Source organism: Mastigoproctus giganteus, chromosome 14, assembly GCF_048544385.1.
Source record: "Mastigoproctus giganteus isolate SK-2022 chromosome 14, ASM4854438v1, whole genome shotgun sequence".
Taxonomy (NCBI): domain Eukaryota; kingdom Metazoa; phylum Arthropoda; class Arachnida; order Uropygi; family Thelyphonidae; genus Mastigoproctus; species Mastigoproctus giganteus.
Window position 1 is genome coordinate 65,530,059 of NC_143588.1, and position 17,919 is coordinate 65,547,977.

Sequence of the window (17,919 nt, forward strand, 5' to 3'; positions counted from 1 at the left end):
GGCCTTAGAAAAGTATTTCTTCCTAGGATATTAAAAATGTTAAATCAACCAATGGAGAAGATTTTATAATAATAGTGGTTTCATTACCCATTGATTTATATCCTAAACCAGCTGTTGCCAAACTGTGTGCCGTTGGATATTTTAAATTTTTGATGAAAAAAAGCAATACCTGACATTTGTTGGACACCACATGAACTACTAGCTTGAGGTAGTTTACAGATTCAACATTACTTATTAAGTTGTTTGAACCTAACTACTTAATAAATAGAACCGTTAGGTATTTATTTTGGCCTAGGGGCACCGTGAAAAAATTACTGAGACACTAAGGGTGCCATGAACTCAGAAACCTCTGTCCTAAACATTACTTATTTAAATAATTTGGCTGGTCAAAAGGCCAAGTTAGATTTTGCTAAGTTCTACTATATAAAGACTGGGCATTATTTGATTTTATGCAAAAACGTTGCTGTTTTTTTTTTTTTTTTTTCCTCCCCAAATATCTATATAAATCCTTAAAATTGTAGAAATTTTAATATTACTAACCTGCATATTAAAAAATGCACTGTGTTGATTTGTAATTTTTTGATTGTAATTTTATTGATATTTGCAAATCAATAATGTTATTATTGATTTGTAAATATCAATATACTTCCTTTAGCTTCTCTAAATTTATTCTAATTAAACTTTTTTTTTTCCTGTTCTCTTTACTTTTTTGTGTATAATTCAAATTTTATCAGTTAGGAAAACCAGAAGCTAATAAAGAGAAAGATAAAAGAAATATAAAAGTACAAGATGTAGAGGAATTTCTAGTAATTTCTCAAGAGGAGTCTGCAGGAACAAATGCAACGAATTATAAACGACAAAATGCAGTCTCAATTAAATAATAAATATACTCAAAGTTTAAAAGAAAATGTTTTGCCTGCAGAAAATAATCAAGATACTGAAAATATAGTCAAATCACCTAGTGTTAAAGAATTTGAAGATTTTGAGAATTCACAGAAAGAAGAACCAAAAATTAATAGTTCAGAAGAATGGGTAAGTTGTGTTGCATTTTTTTCATTAGATCTACAAAGTGTTATATACATTAAAACCTTGATATTCATTTGTAAAATATACCTATTTAACATTTGCAGTTTCAATTATTTATGAGTAGTGTATCTGTGTAAGCCTATTACATTTCCATCGTCTGTATGTACTTGTCACTGCATAGTTATTCTGTATTTAAAGATGAAATGCACAAGGCATAATTATATATGGGTTTTAAGTAATTAACTATATAATATCAGTGTAGATACACCATAGTTTACCCATAAATTTAAACTACATATGTAGTGTAAAAGGCATCGTTTTAATTGTATCTCATATTGTGGCTGCCTTCACAATGAGATACCCGGTACACTACTTTGAATAAGTAACGCTTCTCTAGTAGAGAAGACTAATTATTTATTCTCAGTGGATACCACTACCCAGATGGCACCATTTAAAAGCTGTTGGCCTATATTCGGTGGGTGGACAGGTACCCTGGTAATGCAACATGCCATCACAGTTACGCCGACCGGGCTAGCCGGGTGGGTAAAGTGCTTGCCTGGCAACCCAAAGGTCGCGGGTTCGATTCCCACCTCGGGCTTGGATCAAAGTACTGTAAAAACCTTGGGAAGTGCATTAGTCACAGAAGCCTATGCGCCAACAACTACCATCACAGTTGCAAAGTGATTCCACAATACGAGAGATGCCAAATGGTGTAGAGATAATATATTTAAAGGTGAAATGCACAAGGCATAATTATATATGGGTTTTAAGTAAATATATAATTATGTCATGTGCATTTCATCTTTAAATACATTATCTCTACACCATTTGGCATCTGTCGTATTGTGGAATCACTTTGCAACTGTGATGGCATGTTGCATTACCAGAGTACCTGCCCATCCACTGATGATAGGCCAACAGTTTTGAAATGGGTGCCGTCTGGGTGGTGGTATCCACTGAGAATAAATAACAGTAGTCTTCTCTACTAGAGAAATGTTACTTATTCAGAGTAGTGTACCTGGTATCTCATTGTGAAGGCAGCCACAATATGAGATACAATTAAAACAATGCCTTTTACACTACATACATAGTTTAAATTTATGGGTAAACTATGGTGTATCTACACCGATATTATTTAGATAGTTATTCTGTGGAGGTCTAGATGAGTCTCTGATTCAACCAATAATTCAGGGTCTCATCACAACATTTATTACACCTACCCCCAATTTGTAAGAACTTTTGACTAGATAGAGAGCATTTCTTCTGTTGGTCAGCGATCACTGGAATAAGTATAGCATCACTGACTGTGTAAAAAATATAAAGTAATCTCTAGATGAAATCAGGCCAGGATTTTTAATGTGTGCTTGAGGAAACTGTTTCCTGATGGAATGAAAGATATATCTATATTGATGAGATGCCTTTCAAGCAGCTCATCAGTAGAAAAGCTGCAGAGGATTGTGAGGAGAGAATTTAATTTTTTTTTTTTTATGAGAACCCCAAACACGAGAGGTATTAGAACCTATAGTACTTAGTACCGTGCTTGGGTTGGAGGTTGAAAAGACGAAAGAAGATATTTGCTGACATTGGACTTGAACTTCTGTAGATTGTAATTTTTAGGAAATACGTATGAAGGAAGGTTGTTCCAGAAAACGGCAGTTGAATGAATAAATGAGGAAGATGAAAGGTTGGTTCTGTGGGTTTGAAGCTGGACAGTAAATGGATGTTGACTGGTCGCGGCACGTGTTCGGACTGTTTTGAAAGAGAGAGCGGGAATTATAGAAGCCAATTCAGAAGAACAGTGCCCATGGAAGTATCTGTAGAAGAGGCATGCAGCAGAAACAGTACGTCTATGAGAAAGCGAGTGGAGAGACTCTGTTAGAGATGAATCATTAATTAACCTAACTGCCCTCTTCTGAATGGAATCAAGAAGCCTGAGAGAGGTTTTGGGGGCACCACCCCAGATGTGGGAACAATATTCCATGGCAGGGCGGATTTGCGATTTATACAGAGTGAGCAGCTGTTTGGAAGAAAAGTAACGCCGAGAGCGAAAGAGAAAACCAAGTTTTTTAGATGCAGAGGAAGCAATATTTGTAATGTGCTTGTGCCAAGAGAGATTAGAAGTCAGGGTAATCCCCAAAAGAGATATATCATTTTGCCTAGAAATCAGAGTGTCACTAAAGATAAGCATAGGAGCAGAAGAATCCTTTTTGCGAGATATAAGACAAGACTGAGTTTTAGAAGGGTTGAAATCAACTAAGTTGTCTTTGTCCCACTGGACAATTACCTGAAGATCGGCATTTAAGGAATTGGCAGCAGATTTTCGAAAACTTGAAGCTGATTGAGCAGGACAAGGTTTCTCAAAATGGAAAGTTGAATGCAATGTGCTATCATCGGCAAAACTATGGATAGGATTTCCAGTCAATGGAAGAAGGTCATTGATATACAAGAGGAAAAGAGTGGGGGAAAGAACTGAACCTTGGGGGACACCGGCATTAGTGGAGAAGTTAGAAGACAGCGAGCCATCTACCATCACCCTCAGTGAGCGATCAGAGAGAAAACTGGATAACCAAGTACTAAAAACAGTTGGCAAACCATAAGATGGAAGCTTGTTTAGAAGACCTTTATGCCAAACACGATCAAAAGCCTTTGAGATGTCAAGAGCAACTACTTGTGTTTCACCGAACCTTTCCATTGAATTAGTCCATAAATGGGTAACATAAGCCAGAATATCACCAGTGGATCGACACTGACGGAATCCATACTGGCCATCGTTGATCAGACGGAAGGTTTCTAGGTAGTTTAAGAGTTGCCGGTTAATTGATTTCTCCATTACTTTAGAAAGAGTAGAAGTAATTGCAATGGGACGATAATTGGATGGGAGGGATTTGTCACCCTTTTTAGGAACTGGCTGGATATGAGCAAATTTCCAAGCAGAAGGAAAAACACCTTTGGAATAAGAAAGTGAAAAAAGGCGGCAAAGAATAGGAGTAAGTTCAGGAGCACAGGTTTTGAGAACAAGTGGAGAAATACCATCAGGACCTGGAGCTTTCTTAGCATCAAGATTCATCAAAATCCTTCTGATATCCTTTTGACGGAAGACCACAGGAGGCATTGAATGGAATGTGTTGGGAATGGTGGGAGGTGTTTTACCAAGATCATTAATACATGAGCTGGAAGAAAAATGGGATGCTAGCAGGTCAGCTTTATCCTTGGCTGAAATGACAACAGAACCATCTGGTTTGGACAGAGGTGGGAGCAGAGATGGACAAAAGTTGCGGCCAATAGCTTTGGCAAGAGACCAGAATGCTCGGCTACCATTAGGGCAAGAAGCAAGTTTTCTACTCTTAGCCTGTTCAAACTCTAGTTTGGACTGATTAATAACTGCTTTACAATTGTTGCGAGCTTTGGTGTAGGCAGAAAATGAAACTGAAGAATTAGAAACAAGCCAATTACGATATGCAACATTCTTCTCTTGGACAGCCTTAGCACATTTGTTGGAGAACCAAGGTTTAGATAAAGGACGAGATTTTAAAGTGGAGTGTGGGATAAAGGATTCCATTCCTGCAAGAATAATTTCACTGACACGATCTGAGCAAACGTTGACATCAGAAGTTTTGAAACAGTAATCAGACTAAGGAAAAGAAGAAAAGAAGTCTCGCAGGTCATCCCATTTTGCATTCTTGTAATGCCAAACAATACGAGGTTGGGAATAGCCATGAGATAAAGGTTTCATTGGGGAAGAGACAATCACCAAGTTGTGATCTGAAGTGCCTAAAGGACCTCTCACTTCGACCTTGTACTTAGAAGGGTTGTTTGTGAGAAAAAGATCAAGCGTATTGGCTGTATGATTAGGATTGTCCGGTATTCTTGTAGGTAAATGAACAATCTGTGCTAGGTCGTTAGTAATTGCAAAAGCCTCAGCATCTCGACCTGCTGGTTCGGTGTAACTAGAAAACGGAAGCCAGCTGGAGTTGTGAACGTTAAAATCACCAAGGAAAATTACCTCACTGTTAGGAAAGTTGGACTGGAGAAAGTCAAGTTGCAAAGAGAGGAAGTCAAAGAGCTCCAAGTGATTAGTGGAGTTGGGAGAACGGTAGAGACAACAGATGAATTTGACACAATGAGGTAGAGAGATTTTAAGCCAGAGAAGATCAAAGAGAGGAGATTCCAAATTGCCAAGTCTCTGACAGGGAATATCAGAACGGACATATGCACAAGTACCTCCTTTGAGGCGAAAGGAATCATACAGCAAATAATTTGGACATCTGAGATGAGCAGTAGTTGAATCAACTGATAACTGAGATTCAGTCAGAAAAAATACATGGGGTTTGGAAGACTGCAAGTGGAAATGGACATCGTTGAGATTGGAATTGAGACCACGTATATTTGTGAAATGAATTAGGAAATCCTTGGGAGGTTTAGGTCTTTTCGCAGATAAGCTTGCTCTATTATTTTGACAATTCATGGTGTATTCAATAGTAAGAAAAAGTGGGTGGGACATGCTGTATGAAGTAATGAAATTTTTGGATATGGCGTACATGTGGTAAGAATATACCCAGATCCTTGACATAACGTGGCCTCGACAATGCTCCCCGCATACACACTACTCGGCCCCGGGTGCCAAGCGTTTCCGTGGCCAAGCGATTCTTGCGTGTGTATAAAGCGTTTTTCCTCCAAGTGACAGAGTTTTCCTTGTTTTTCTCTTAGAATTAAAATTTTCTGTTAAGTAGCTCTACTTACTTAAAAACACTAAGAAGAGAGCCCAGAAGAAGGCAAGTACCTTTTTCTTTAATTTAACTAGCCGTACTAACTTACTAACTCTACGCTTGGCCACCAAGCGGCACTGCTCCTGCCTCCCCGTGGCGGGGCCGGTAACCTGGGTGGTAAAGGCAAACCCCCAGGGCAAAAAGGAGCAAGCATGGATAAAAATCATTATCCAAACTTAGAGCCTTTGAGCTCAAGAGCGGAAGATTCCAACCCTGACCATGACTCAAGTCAACCTAAAAGACTGCGAAGAGAAGCAGAATGTCATGACGATTGCCCAAACTTCCTGGTGATTCATTCCCTGTCCGCCCAACCTGTGGGTAAGTTGTCACCATTCTTAATTCAGAAAATCTTGGAGTCAATTGCAGGATCACCAAAAATGGTTAAAAGACTGCAATCCGGAGACCTTCTGATAGAAACAGCCACCTCTAAACATTCTGAGCGGCTGTTAAAAACAACAACATTTGGTGGGTTGACAGTAGAAATTACTCCCCACAAAACTCTAAATTCATCAAAAGGTGTCATCAGCGAGTGGGACCTAATTACAGTCTCCGAAGAAGAACTACTCCAAGAACTCAGCAGTCAGAAAGTAGTAAATGTAAAACGGATCATGACAAAAAAAGATGGAAATCTTACTCCAACAAGATCCATCATTCTGACATTTAGCACTCCAGACTTACCATCCTGTATTAAAGCTGGTTATTTAAACTGCCGGATTCGACCATACATCCCGAATCCTGTTCGTTGCTTTAAATGTCAGAAATACGGCCATTCCCAGCAGGCTTGTTGCGGGGAAGCCACATGTCCCATCTGTGGCTCTAAAGATCACACCCAAGCGGATTGTTCAGTCAAAACTCCTGTTTGTCCAAACTGCAAAGGAAGCCATCCAGCCTTTTCCAAAACTTGTGAGCTATGGATAACAGGAAAGAAAATACAAAAATACAAAATTGAAAATAAAGTCACGTTTCCTGAGGCACATAGACAAGTTATGTCGACCATGCTTAGTGGTCGTTCTTATGCAGCTCGAACTAGAAACTTTGTTTCTACTGCAGCTCAAACGGATGTATCAGTTCCGCCTAACACCTCTCTAGCGAATTGGCTTAAAGTTACACTTTCAACCTCTAAAAAAGATAATCCTCATAATCCTCCAAAAAAAACTAGCGAAGCCACAAATACTCCAATCAGTATCCCTACTCATACCCCATTGGTCTCGATTGAAAAAGAACAATTAAAATCTCACTCAGTCTCAAAAAAAATGGAAGCGCCTACCAATAATATGGATGTAGATGAGCTGCTACGTAATGAGGAGCCCATTCTAGAACTCCATGCAGATGACACGATGGATCTTGGACGCCCCACATTCCCAAAAAAAGACCGGAAAAAATGTCCCACGAACAAAAAACAGTCAGACGAATCATCCTCAGCTAAAACTAAATAATGTATAACATCATACAATGGAACTGCAGAGGACTAAGTAGTCATTCTGATGACTTAAGGGATTTACTAGCTCAATTCAATCCCATAGGTGTATGCCTACAGGAAACTTTCTTGTCACCCCAAATTTCACCAAAATTCTCAAATTATGTGATATATAGACGAGACAGGAGTTCAAACTCTGCTGCTCGTGGCGGAGTAGCTATTCTTGTTAACTCTGACATTCCATCCAGGCCGATCCAATTGAGAACCACTCTAGAAGTTGTTGCAGCTCGTATTGCAGTTGGTATTCCAGTTACCATTGTTTCCATCTACATTTCACCCTCTCTACCACTTCCTCATTCAGAACTTGACAGCCTGATTTCACAACTCCCAACTCCAATTTGTCTCTTTGGTGACTTTAATGGACATCATCCATTGTGGGGGTCTGCTACAATGGATAGAAGAGGCAAATTGGTGGAGGAATTCATGAACAATAATGGTCTTAATTTACTAAATTCTGGATCTCCTACTTACATACACCTAGCAACAGGATCTGTTTCTGCAATCGACTTATCAATTTGTTCACCCTCTGTCTTTCCAATCATGACATGGTCAGTATTAACTGATCCCTTTAACAGTGATCACTTTCCAATTATTTGCTCACTACAAACAAGAGTAACTCCGAATCCTGTTCAACGATCCAACTGGCAGTTTAAAAAGGCAAATTGGGAAGGATATTCTGCCCAAATACTCTTAGACAGATGTTATGTTCAAAGACAACATATTGATGAAGTAAATACTTATATAACCAATCAGATTCTCACTGCAGCTAATGCTTCCATTCCAAAATCCACGCCTTATCACAAACACAGAAATAATTGGTGGAATACAGATTGTTTAATTGCCAAACAGGAAAAAAACCGTGCTTGGAATAATTTCCGCAAGTATCCCACCACTAGTAACCTAATTTCTTATAAAAGACTCAAAGCGAAAGCTAGACAAGTTAGGCGGAAAGCGAAACGGGATTCATGGATTGCTTTTGCATCAACCATTACCAAAGACACGGATACACGGGTCATCTGGAAAAGAATACAGGCATTAAATGGCAAATTTTCTCGGCTGCCCTCTCCGATACTTCATTGGAGAGGGAAAGACATTTCTACTCCTGAAGAAGTTGCAAATGCATTAGCAGAATCATTTGCAAAAATCTCAGCTTCTGCCACCTATGTGTCCGCCTTTCAGAACATCGAAGCAGGTGCAGAACGGTATAAAATCAACTTCTTCACGCGCCGCTCACTGTCGTACAACCAACCATTTACATTAATAGAACTGCAAGAATCATTAAACAGATCTTCCAATAGCGCTGCAGGACCAGATGGAGTTCACTACGTTATGCTAAAGCATTTACTTGATGAAGACTTGAGAACTCTATTAATTTTTTATAATCGGATCTTCACTGAAAATGCCTATCCTTCTTCATGGCGCCATTCGTTCGTTATCGCCTTGCCAAAACCAGGAAAAGATCCTTCCTGTGTTGAAAATTACAGGCCAATATCTCTTATGAGCTGCATGGAAAAAATTTTCGAAAGGATGGTTCATACTAGACTCACCTACATCCTGGAGTCAGAGAATCTTCTTCCAGAACAACAATATGGCTTTCGGAAAAACAGATCAACACTGGACGTGCTTATCAAAGCCGAATCTCATATCCGCAGTGCCTTTGTCATGAAACAACATCTAGTCATGGTCAATTTAGATCTTGAAAAGGCATTTGATACAACATGGCGCCATGGTATTATTAGGGACCTTTACCATCTGGGGCTTCGGGGCCATTTGCCGGAAATAATTCAAAATTTCCTGCAATTGCGCTCTTTTCAAGTCCGGTACAAAAACATCCTCTCTACATCTCACATTCAGGAAGAGGGAGTCCCACAGGGATCAATACTCAGTCCAACACTGTTTTCAATCAGAGTTAGTAGTATGACACGAGATATCCCAAAAACTGTACAAACGTATATGTATGCAGATGACCTTACCATTTCCTGTCAATCTCAAAGTATGAATACCATTGAACGGCAGCTACAACTTGCCATAACCAAAATAGAAACCTGGACTTCACTGAACGGTTACAGACTGTCAGAAAAGAAATGCACTGTCACACACTTTTGCAAGAAGCGAACTCTCCATCCCGAACCTGAACTGCAAATAAACAATACTCCAATCCCGCTTGTTAATACCGTTAAATTTCTTGGACTACTATTAGACCGCAAACTAAATTTCCAAGCTCACATCACTTATTTGAGAACTACTTGTTTAAGGCATTTGAATATACTTCGTTCTGTCTCATCTATGTCATGGGGAGCTGATCGGTGTACTTTGCTGCATCTCTATAGAAGTTTAATCCGTTCACGACTAGATTATGGTTGTCCAGTGTATGACTCTGCCTGGAGCACTACATTAAAACAGCTAAATATGATCCATCACAGTGCTCTGAGAACTGCGCTGGGAGCTTTCAGGACTTCTCCGATCCAAAGTCTACATATTGAAGCGCATGATCCCCCATTACACCTGCGTAGAAAAACACTACTGCTTCACTACGCTGCTAAGATCCAGAGTCTACCATCGCACCCAAGTTGGGAGTATCTCTATAATACTCGTTGGGATGCTTTCTACGAGAGCAAACCAAATGAAAATAGACCCGCCTCTCTCAGGATCAAAGAACTTGTTCAGACTTGGAATATCAATTTAAATGACATTTTCCAAGATACATACTTCCTCCAGTGGGGGAAAAATATACCTTCCTGCAATATCAGACAGTTACATTCAGCTCATGCTACGGACAACCATGCCTGTAAAATTTATACGGATGGTTCAAAAACTGAGAGTATGGTAGGTGCTGCGGCAGTTTTTCCTTTATTTACAAGTTCAGCCACACTACCGCTTGCTTGCAGCGTCTTCACAGCTGAATTATATGCCATTAAGTTAGCGCTTAGTAAGATAATTGAGCTCTCCATCTCATCTGCCATAATTTACACAGATTCTCTTAGTGCTGTCTCTGCCATAAGGAAGAATTCCTCCATTTCTCACCCTATATTGAAACAGATTCATTCCCAGCTATTCGCTTGCAGTGTGTCCAATCAGTCAATCAGTTTTTGCTGGATCCCTGGCCATTCAGGCATTCCGGGAAATGAAAGTGCTGACTTTGCCGCTAAACATCCCCAACCCGCTCTCTCACAACATCCTCAGGTTCCTTTCTCTGATTTTAAGTCGGTCATACGCAAAGCCTGCTATGATAAATGGTCACAGACCTGGAAAAGTGACCCTAACAATAAACTTTATCAGATAAAAGAAGATCCAAAGCTGTGGCTGTCTGGCTTCCGAAGAAATAGACGAGAGGAAGTGGTACTGGCAAGACTCAGAATTGGACACACTCACTATACTCATCTCTTCCTATTATTGGGGGAAAGTCCACCGCAGTGCTCATCCTGTCAGACGCAACTTACAGTCCGTCATTTCCTGGTTGATTGTCCCTTACATTCAACCATCCGGTCAAACACTTTTCAGTCACTCTCTACATTGAATATATCACCTGATTTATCTCGCATCTTAGGAAATGAAACAAATATTGAAGAACTTTTATTATATCTAAAACATATTGGTTTGTACAGAAGCATATAATTTAATCTCTCTAACAATACGCTTTTGTGAATTAACGATGAAGAGACACAATTTGGCCGTAGTAGCCCTTGTGTCGTTAAACCGAACAACAACAACATCATACACACTACTCGGACTCCCTCCAGTCACTATCTGGCAGAGTAGAGGTAGCAAGATTATACACTAGCTGATCCGGAAGCCTCCTAGAGAGCTACCAATAGGTTTGGTCCGGTGTACTATCTAGCGGCCGGCCTGCGAACACCGTTTTAGAGCTGTACCCTCGAAATGTAAGGAATATTGGATCTCGCCACGACATTCATCATAACCTCAAAAATCATCAATCATACTGCATGATGCAAGAGATAGGGAAGGGTTGGCCGGAACTTAGCTCTAGAGACTAAACATGGGTTCCACCACTTCAAGCCTCCAATAAGCAAAGTGGTGGTATTTCACCGGTTGATGAGAGTCATCTACCACCTAGAATTACTTCAGAGAAAGCAAGGAAGAAGAGTGGTGTGATTGAAAAGCCTCAGCTGTTACTTTAGGTCAGTGGTTTTCAACCGGGGTGCCACAACAACATTCTTGGGGTGCCGTGTAATTTGGATTTAAGTTACTTAAAGTTATTATTATTTTTTTGAAATTTATATGTTTATTTCATTATAAAAAAGGATACAATACCCATTGTACCGTATCTTTTTAATTTTGTGGTGATCCATAATTGATCTTTATTTAGTACCTCTATATAAAGAATAAAATTATTATATAGGTATATATTAAAAGCTCGAAAACCACTTTGTTAGGTATTTCTTTTGGCCTAAGGGGTGCCGTGAAAAAATTACTGGGACACTAAGGGCGCCATGAATCGAGAAAGTTTGGGAACCTCTGCTTTAGGTAGTGCTGGAAATTTTGCCATGTCTCGGTCTCTAAAGTTACTCCTTGATGGAGCATAGTCTAAAATTTAAAAGAGAAATGGAGGCTATTACTGTCCCACACAAGGCAACCTAGAGCAATTTGCAATAAAAGATAATGTAGACATCCATAACAAGCTTTTTGAAGAACATCACAATTGTTCTTTCTTTTTCTGTAGATTTGTAAATCACCTTCCCTGAAAGATTTTCAGGAGGGCTACACATCTCTCTTTCAAATCCAGCCTCCAGTATTACTGCCGTCCTCATTACCTTTTCAATTTTGTCATTTTGCGTTTGCATTTTATTATTTATTCTTCATATAAAACACATTAATAATGTTTATTTTTGTTTTAATAAGCATGGTTATTATCTATTAATTCTTATTTTTCGTGAATGTTTGCTTTGATATCCATAAGAAAAGTCCACCTAGACTCCTTTTTCCCATGAGACATTGGTTTTGATATTTGCAGCGACTTCCAAGAACGTATCCTGTGTGAATATCAAAGGTTTACTGTCTAATATTCCAACAATGCCATTTGGTATTATGACTGGAACCCTTCAGTCACATGAAATTGCAATGTACAATATGTTAAATTAACCTGTTATATCAACATTTTTGACATTAGCAAACATGTGGGAGGGTAGGAGAATACATTTTGTTACTGAATATTAAAAGCACATAGCACAGTTCTTTATGAATATTCCTCATTGCAGTAGCTCTTATTGTTTATTCAATAAAGTGATTCTTCTGACAAATTGGTATCTGATGAGAAATAGGTGTTGGCAGCAAAGTGCAAAATTTTTCTACTATGTAAATGTTGCTGCTGCTGCTGTTATTTGTTGTTTGGGTGTTTATGGTATTGGCTTCCAGGGCTATAATGTACCAGTCATAAGGTTAGTAATGGATATATAGTCATGGTCTCGTGCATGCTAGAGATAAATTTATTGTTTTTTCAAATATGAGACTAAACAATGTCAAAAAGAAAAATAAAATTAAAGATGACAAAACAGTTAGCAAGACATGGCAAACAAAACATAAGAAAACATAAGCCCCCCGAAATTAGCCATAGCCAATCTGTGGGGCTAACCTTGGGGGTATTATGTTTTGTTTGCCATGTCTTGCTAACTGTTTTGTCGTCTTTATTTTTATTTTTGAAATTGTTCAGTCTCATATTTGAAAAAAACAATACCATTACCGACATATGTCCAGGGGCCTACTTTTGGTATGGGTTATACAATCCCGGCCTGTCCGAGCACTACTATATTCCCCTTTTTCCAATTACTTTTTTCTGTTCTTAAACACTGCATCTTATATCTTGTGCAATCAATTAGGCTGGCTGAAAGCAATATTCAAGATACAAGTGACTCCCGCTTAACACTCATAATTCGTTCCGGAAAAACAGAGTGCTAAGTGAATCCACACTAAGCGAGCGCCGCATTCCCATAAGGTAACATATGTATTTGTGAGTTGCAGTCAGTGCCATAGGATATTTCCTAATCAGTAATAAACAGTAGTAAAAAGATGTGCAAATATCAGTCAAAATATTTAATATTCAAATATTTGTACATATAAAATATTCTGCATTACATACGTATGTAATTATGTGATAACTACTTACTTATCAAAATTAAACTTAAAATTCCAATTAAAATCATGAATTTAATTGATCTAAATTGATTTTAATTGATTTAATTTAATTGATGAATTTAATCATGAGAAATTGTCGATTTTGGGTTGTACTTTGACCCTCTTCCTGGTAAACTAAACAGGGTTTTAATTTTAAATCCCCTGCCACGTTACCACCCAACAATGAAGCTTTGAAACCTGGCTTTTTTTTTTCTTCTTTCAATATGAAACTTCTTTTAGGCATTCATTTCCAATAAGGTCCTGCTTCATCTATGTTAAAACTTATTGAGAAGTATAACACATAATACCCTTCAATAATTTTAACAAGTTCTTTTTGAAAATTTCGACTCCTTGATCTGCACTTGCGGCTTCTCCCTGGATTTTAAATCTATTCGACCAGCCCTTACCAGTTTTAAATGGTTCCACATTTTTTTTTTTTTTTATGTGAGTTTTCTTCAGATCATCATATAGGCTAATCTCTCTTTCTCTCTCTCTCTCTCTTTTTTTTTTTATATAACATTTAACTTAACTGAATTCTGCATTGGATATTAACGTCAATAAAATTAGGTAAAGTCTCACCATTTGAATCCTAATAGCCAGCCTAGCCCTAGTTTCTTGCAGTGGAACAGCTGTCTTTCCCACTGCTAAAATTAATTCTTTATGTTTTATAATTGTTCTTACAGTTAAACTTGCCAGTCCTAAATTATGGCACACATCCGCTTGTCGTTGACTGGAATCGATTCACTTCAAAATGTCTAATTTAATTTTCAAATTCAGTCTTTTTCTTACATTTATAGTCTTCGTACTGCATCCAGACATTGTTGCTTTTTCATTCTTATCCGCCATTATTAACTCTTCGAAAATGTAACTGCATTGGTTGCATTAATTATGATACAATGTTCGAGTAAACTGTCCGTTATGCATGATGTCTAATACTGTACCAAGTAATGACTAGACTTCGAATAAATGCATATAACGCAAATATTACAAGCAATATACTTGATCATTTTTTAAAATGTTAGCGTATGAGAAAATTTCACTGAGCATGGGAAAATTTCTCAAGTCGGCGTGGGAAACGTTTTAATGCTGTTTTGCTATTCATTTTTAAGCTATAGATTCCATCAAATGAAACGATTTCGTTAAATATGCCAAAAATGCAATCTGTAAAAGTGTTATAGTGATTTGTGACAGCGTTATAGTCAGATATGGGTTATAATATAAGTGTTATAGCGAATCAGCATAAAGCGAACCGCGTTATAACAAGGGCCTGCTGTACTATTTTTCTGCTCTTGCTACTTTGTTAGTTCTTGATTTCTCCCCTTTGCTGGTCCATTTGCATCATTTGTTTAATTGCCGTCTTCCCCGTCACGTGTAAGGTTTACCTTCACCAATTCACACCTTCTTTCCAAACCCCTTCCATACTCGGGGTTGCTTTAACTGTTATAAATTCGCTGGGAACTATTGGCTAACTCCTTTGGTCTCCATTACAGCCTTGTTATGTTCACTTCCCATAGCCTACTTCACCGTCTCCTGCCTGGCTCAACAGCAAGTTGTCATATCCTGACTATATTTTTTCATCTTGAAATTACACTCTTTGTTAAAATTCAAGTAGGGCTGTTTGCTTTCATTCAATTTGTCATTAACTGGAATTACTTGGTTTTAATTTTAGTGTAATTTTGCATTTCAATTTTTCTTTAACTGGAATTAATTGGTTTTAATTTTAGCTTAATTTATTAATTTTTATTTATTTAAGTATTATACTGGTTTTGTTCTTTATTCCTTTTCTTTTTGGTCTCTGTTGGGTCAGCTATGATGTATACGTATGCTTGCTTTGTTGTCTGCTGCGTATACATCACAACAGAAACAGAGGCCTTGCTTATTGCTGTGTTTCCTTTGGTTTTGGCTGCTGGCCCTTGATGACATAGTTAAAATCTCAGGACCTACAGCATTAGGTACCATTTATATATTTTAATTTAATGCAGTAGCTTCTGAGATTTTAATTATGTCATCATTTTAACTACGTAATCTGTTTTTATTTTTAAGGCACATTAATTTTTTCCATTGTAGCTACACCTGACAAGTCAGCACCACTACCTATACACTTATATAATCTATTTGTCTATATTTCATCATGGTTACTTGGCATTTCTGCTATTATTAGCAGTTTCCTGGATCCATAAACCATTATAATATATTTGTTCATTCTTTTAAACATTCCTTTTTATTGCTACAACCTATTATTTTTATCAATTATATTATGTATGGTTTCCAGCATGTTGACTTGATTGACCCAGTTGAACCATGCTTGAGCTGTTCTTTGAGGGGATAAGCCCTCCGGGAATCTCTTGTATTTACTAAACTTTCTTTGGGGGAGGGGAGAGGATAGATCACTGACCATTGGTATTCCTCCAAATTGGAATTTAGGTCATATCATTGGAAAGATACCTGCTAGGTGTTATCAGCATCATAACATACTCTTGGGTCAAGTTGGGGAGTAATTTGACAGACTTGATTATAGGAGACTGTGTATGGAATTGATATAAACTATGAAAAATATATGAATAAAAGAGTAGCATACAAGGACTGAGTGAAAAAAAAAAATAGAAATGCAATGAAACAGTACATGCCAAGCTACAGACACACTAATTTTGGCCGACCGGGCTAGCTGGGTGGGTAAAGTGCCTGCCTGGCAACCCAAAGGTCGCGGGTTCGATTCCCGCCTCAGGCTTGGATCAAAGTACTGCAAAAACCTTGGGAGGTGCATTATGGCCACAGAAGCCTATGCGCCAACAACTACCAAAAAAAAAAAAAAAAACACTAATTTTGCTGGAATATATATTTTAAAAGCAATAGTACCAAAGAAATAAAACTATAAAGATATATAGTAAGATGACAGAAGTGTAGTGACTGTGAAAATTAGTTAAATTTAGAAAACTAAAAGAATAGGCAAAAACCAGGAATGATTTAAAATGAAATAATAAAGAATAAAGCTATTGAAGAGGCTAGCTTAAAAATAAAAGTGAAATAAGTGAAATATCACAAATTTCAACAGAGGATCACACACTAAGTGCTGCACCTCCGTAGTCAGGTGAGCAGGAGCAGCAGTGCATAGCGCATGCTTCTTGATTAGACTAGGGTTCGAGCCCATGCCCACCAAATACAGAGGATGTGGAAAGGTCTTGGAATAACCACCACATATCCCCAGAGCAATATGGCCTTAGTTGCTAATGCTCCTAAAAACCAAATAACAACAACAACACTAAGTGCTTTTGGAATCCTAATAGGTAGAAACAAAAATATAAAAAAAAATTAAAATGAATAGTAATGTCCAGTGTGGCAAAAATTAAATTTAATTGCAAATTTTGCCAGCTACAGAAATGTCGGGACTGCCAGAACCATCTGAATAACCCAATGTCTGAACATCACATATAAACGACTAATAACGAAACAACATATATCGGACATAGTTTCCTATTGAACTAATGTATTATGTGGTAGATACATCCCAGACCAACTAAAAAATTCGAATTTATATGGAAGTATATAGGCATATGAATAGGAAATACGTATTTTATTGTACACTAAACTTTAATACAGTATAATTTATTGTAATTGCTAAACAAAATAATTAGAAAATACACTATGAAATTATTAATAAAACATAAAAATAATTTTTTTTTTATTATTCTCTTCCTATTACAATTGCTCCTCCTCAGCACTTGAAGTTGAAGTTGCTGCAACTGTAGCTGAGGTTCCTGCTGCTTCTGTGACTAGCTTTGAGGTTGAGGTTCTCTGACTTTGTTCTTGAAGGAGTCTTAACTTCATCTGCTTGCCACCACGAACCTTTGCATCATAAATCTCATGATAGCAAGACAAACTATCATTTATGAGTCATGTTACTTTAGCAAAACGATCAGGCAAGTGATCACAACTCTGCAGAATGCCTGTTAATTCATCAGTAAGGTTAAAAACATGCCTAAGATTCTATGTTGTTAAGCTGTTTTCTTCTGTTGGGCCTGTCTTCATCTTCCATGGTCTCTTCATCAAATGCCTGCCTATTCAGTTCAGTCAATTCTTCATTAGTTAAGGACTGTGAGTGTGACTCAAGCAGCTCTAACATCCTCCTCCTCCTCCTCCTCAACATTATCAAAAACTTGCCTTGCCAAGTGGCTTAAGCTTTCTTCCTCCATTTGCATTCCCCCCCCCCCAAGCAAAAGTGTTAAGCAGTCTTTGGAGGCCTTAAACCCTGGAGTACTTTTTTTATGGAGAGCATAAATTCAAATTGAGGAAAGACAGTTGTAGGATAGATGTGCGGAAGTTTGCCTTTAGCCAGTGGGTGGTTGATTGCTGGAACAAACTTCCATCTGTCGTAAAAGTTGATAGCGTAAACAGATTCAAGACAACTGAACAAACATTTGGAGTGAGTGAATGGGTAAAATGAGAAGGGGGTGTGTTTTTTTTTTTTTTTTTTTTTGTTTTTTTGTGGCTGATGCTATATAAGCTTTCTTTCTTGCATCATGT

At 37.9% G+C, this 17,919-nt stretch overlaps 1 protein-coding gene across 1 annotated transcript in view; it reads left to right on the forward strand.

Annotated features, from left to right (window-relative positions):
- Positions 1–17,919, forward strand: part of LOC150075185 (uncharacterized) — a 78,380-nt gene that overhangs the window by 32,796 nt on the left and 27,665 nt on the right. The window contains exon 2 of the mRNA XM_090388391.1: positions 923–1,032. Coding sequence (XP_090244517.1) covers positions 923–1,032 — 110 coding nt within the window. The remainder of the gene's footprint in view (positions 1–922; positions 1,033–17,919) is intronic.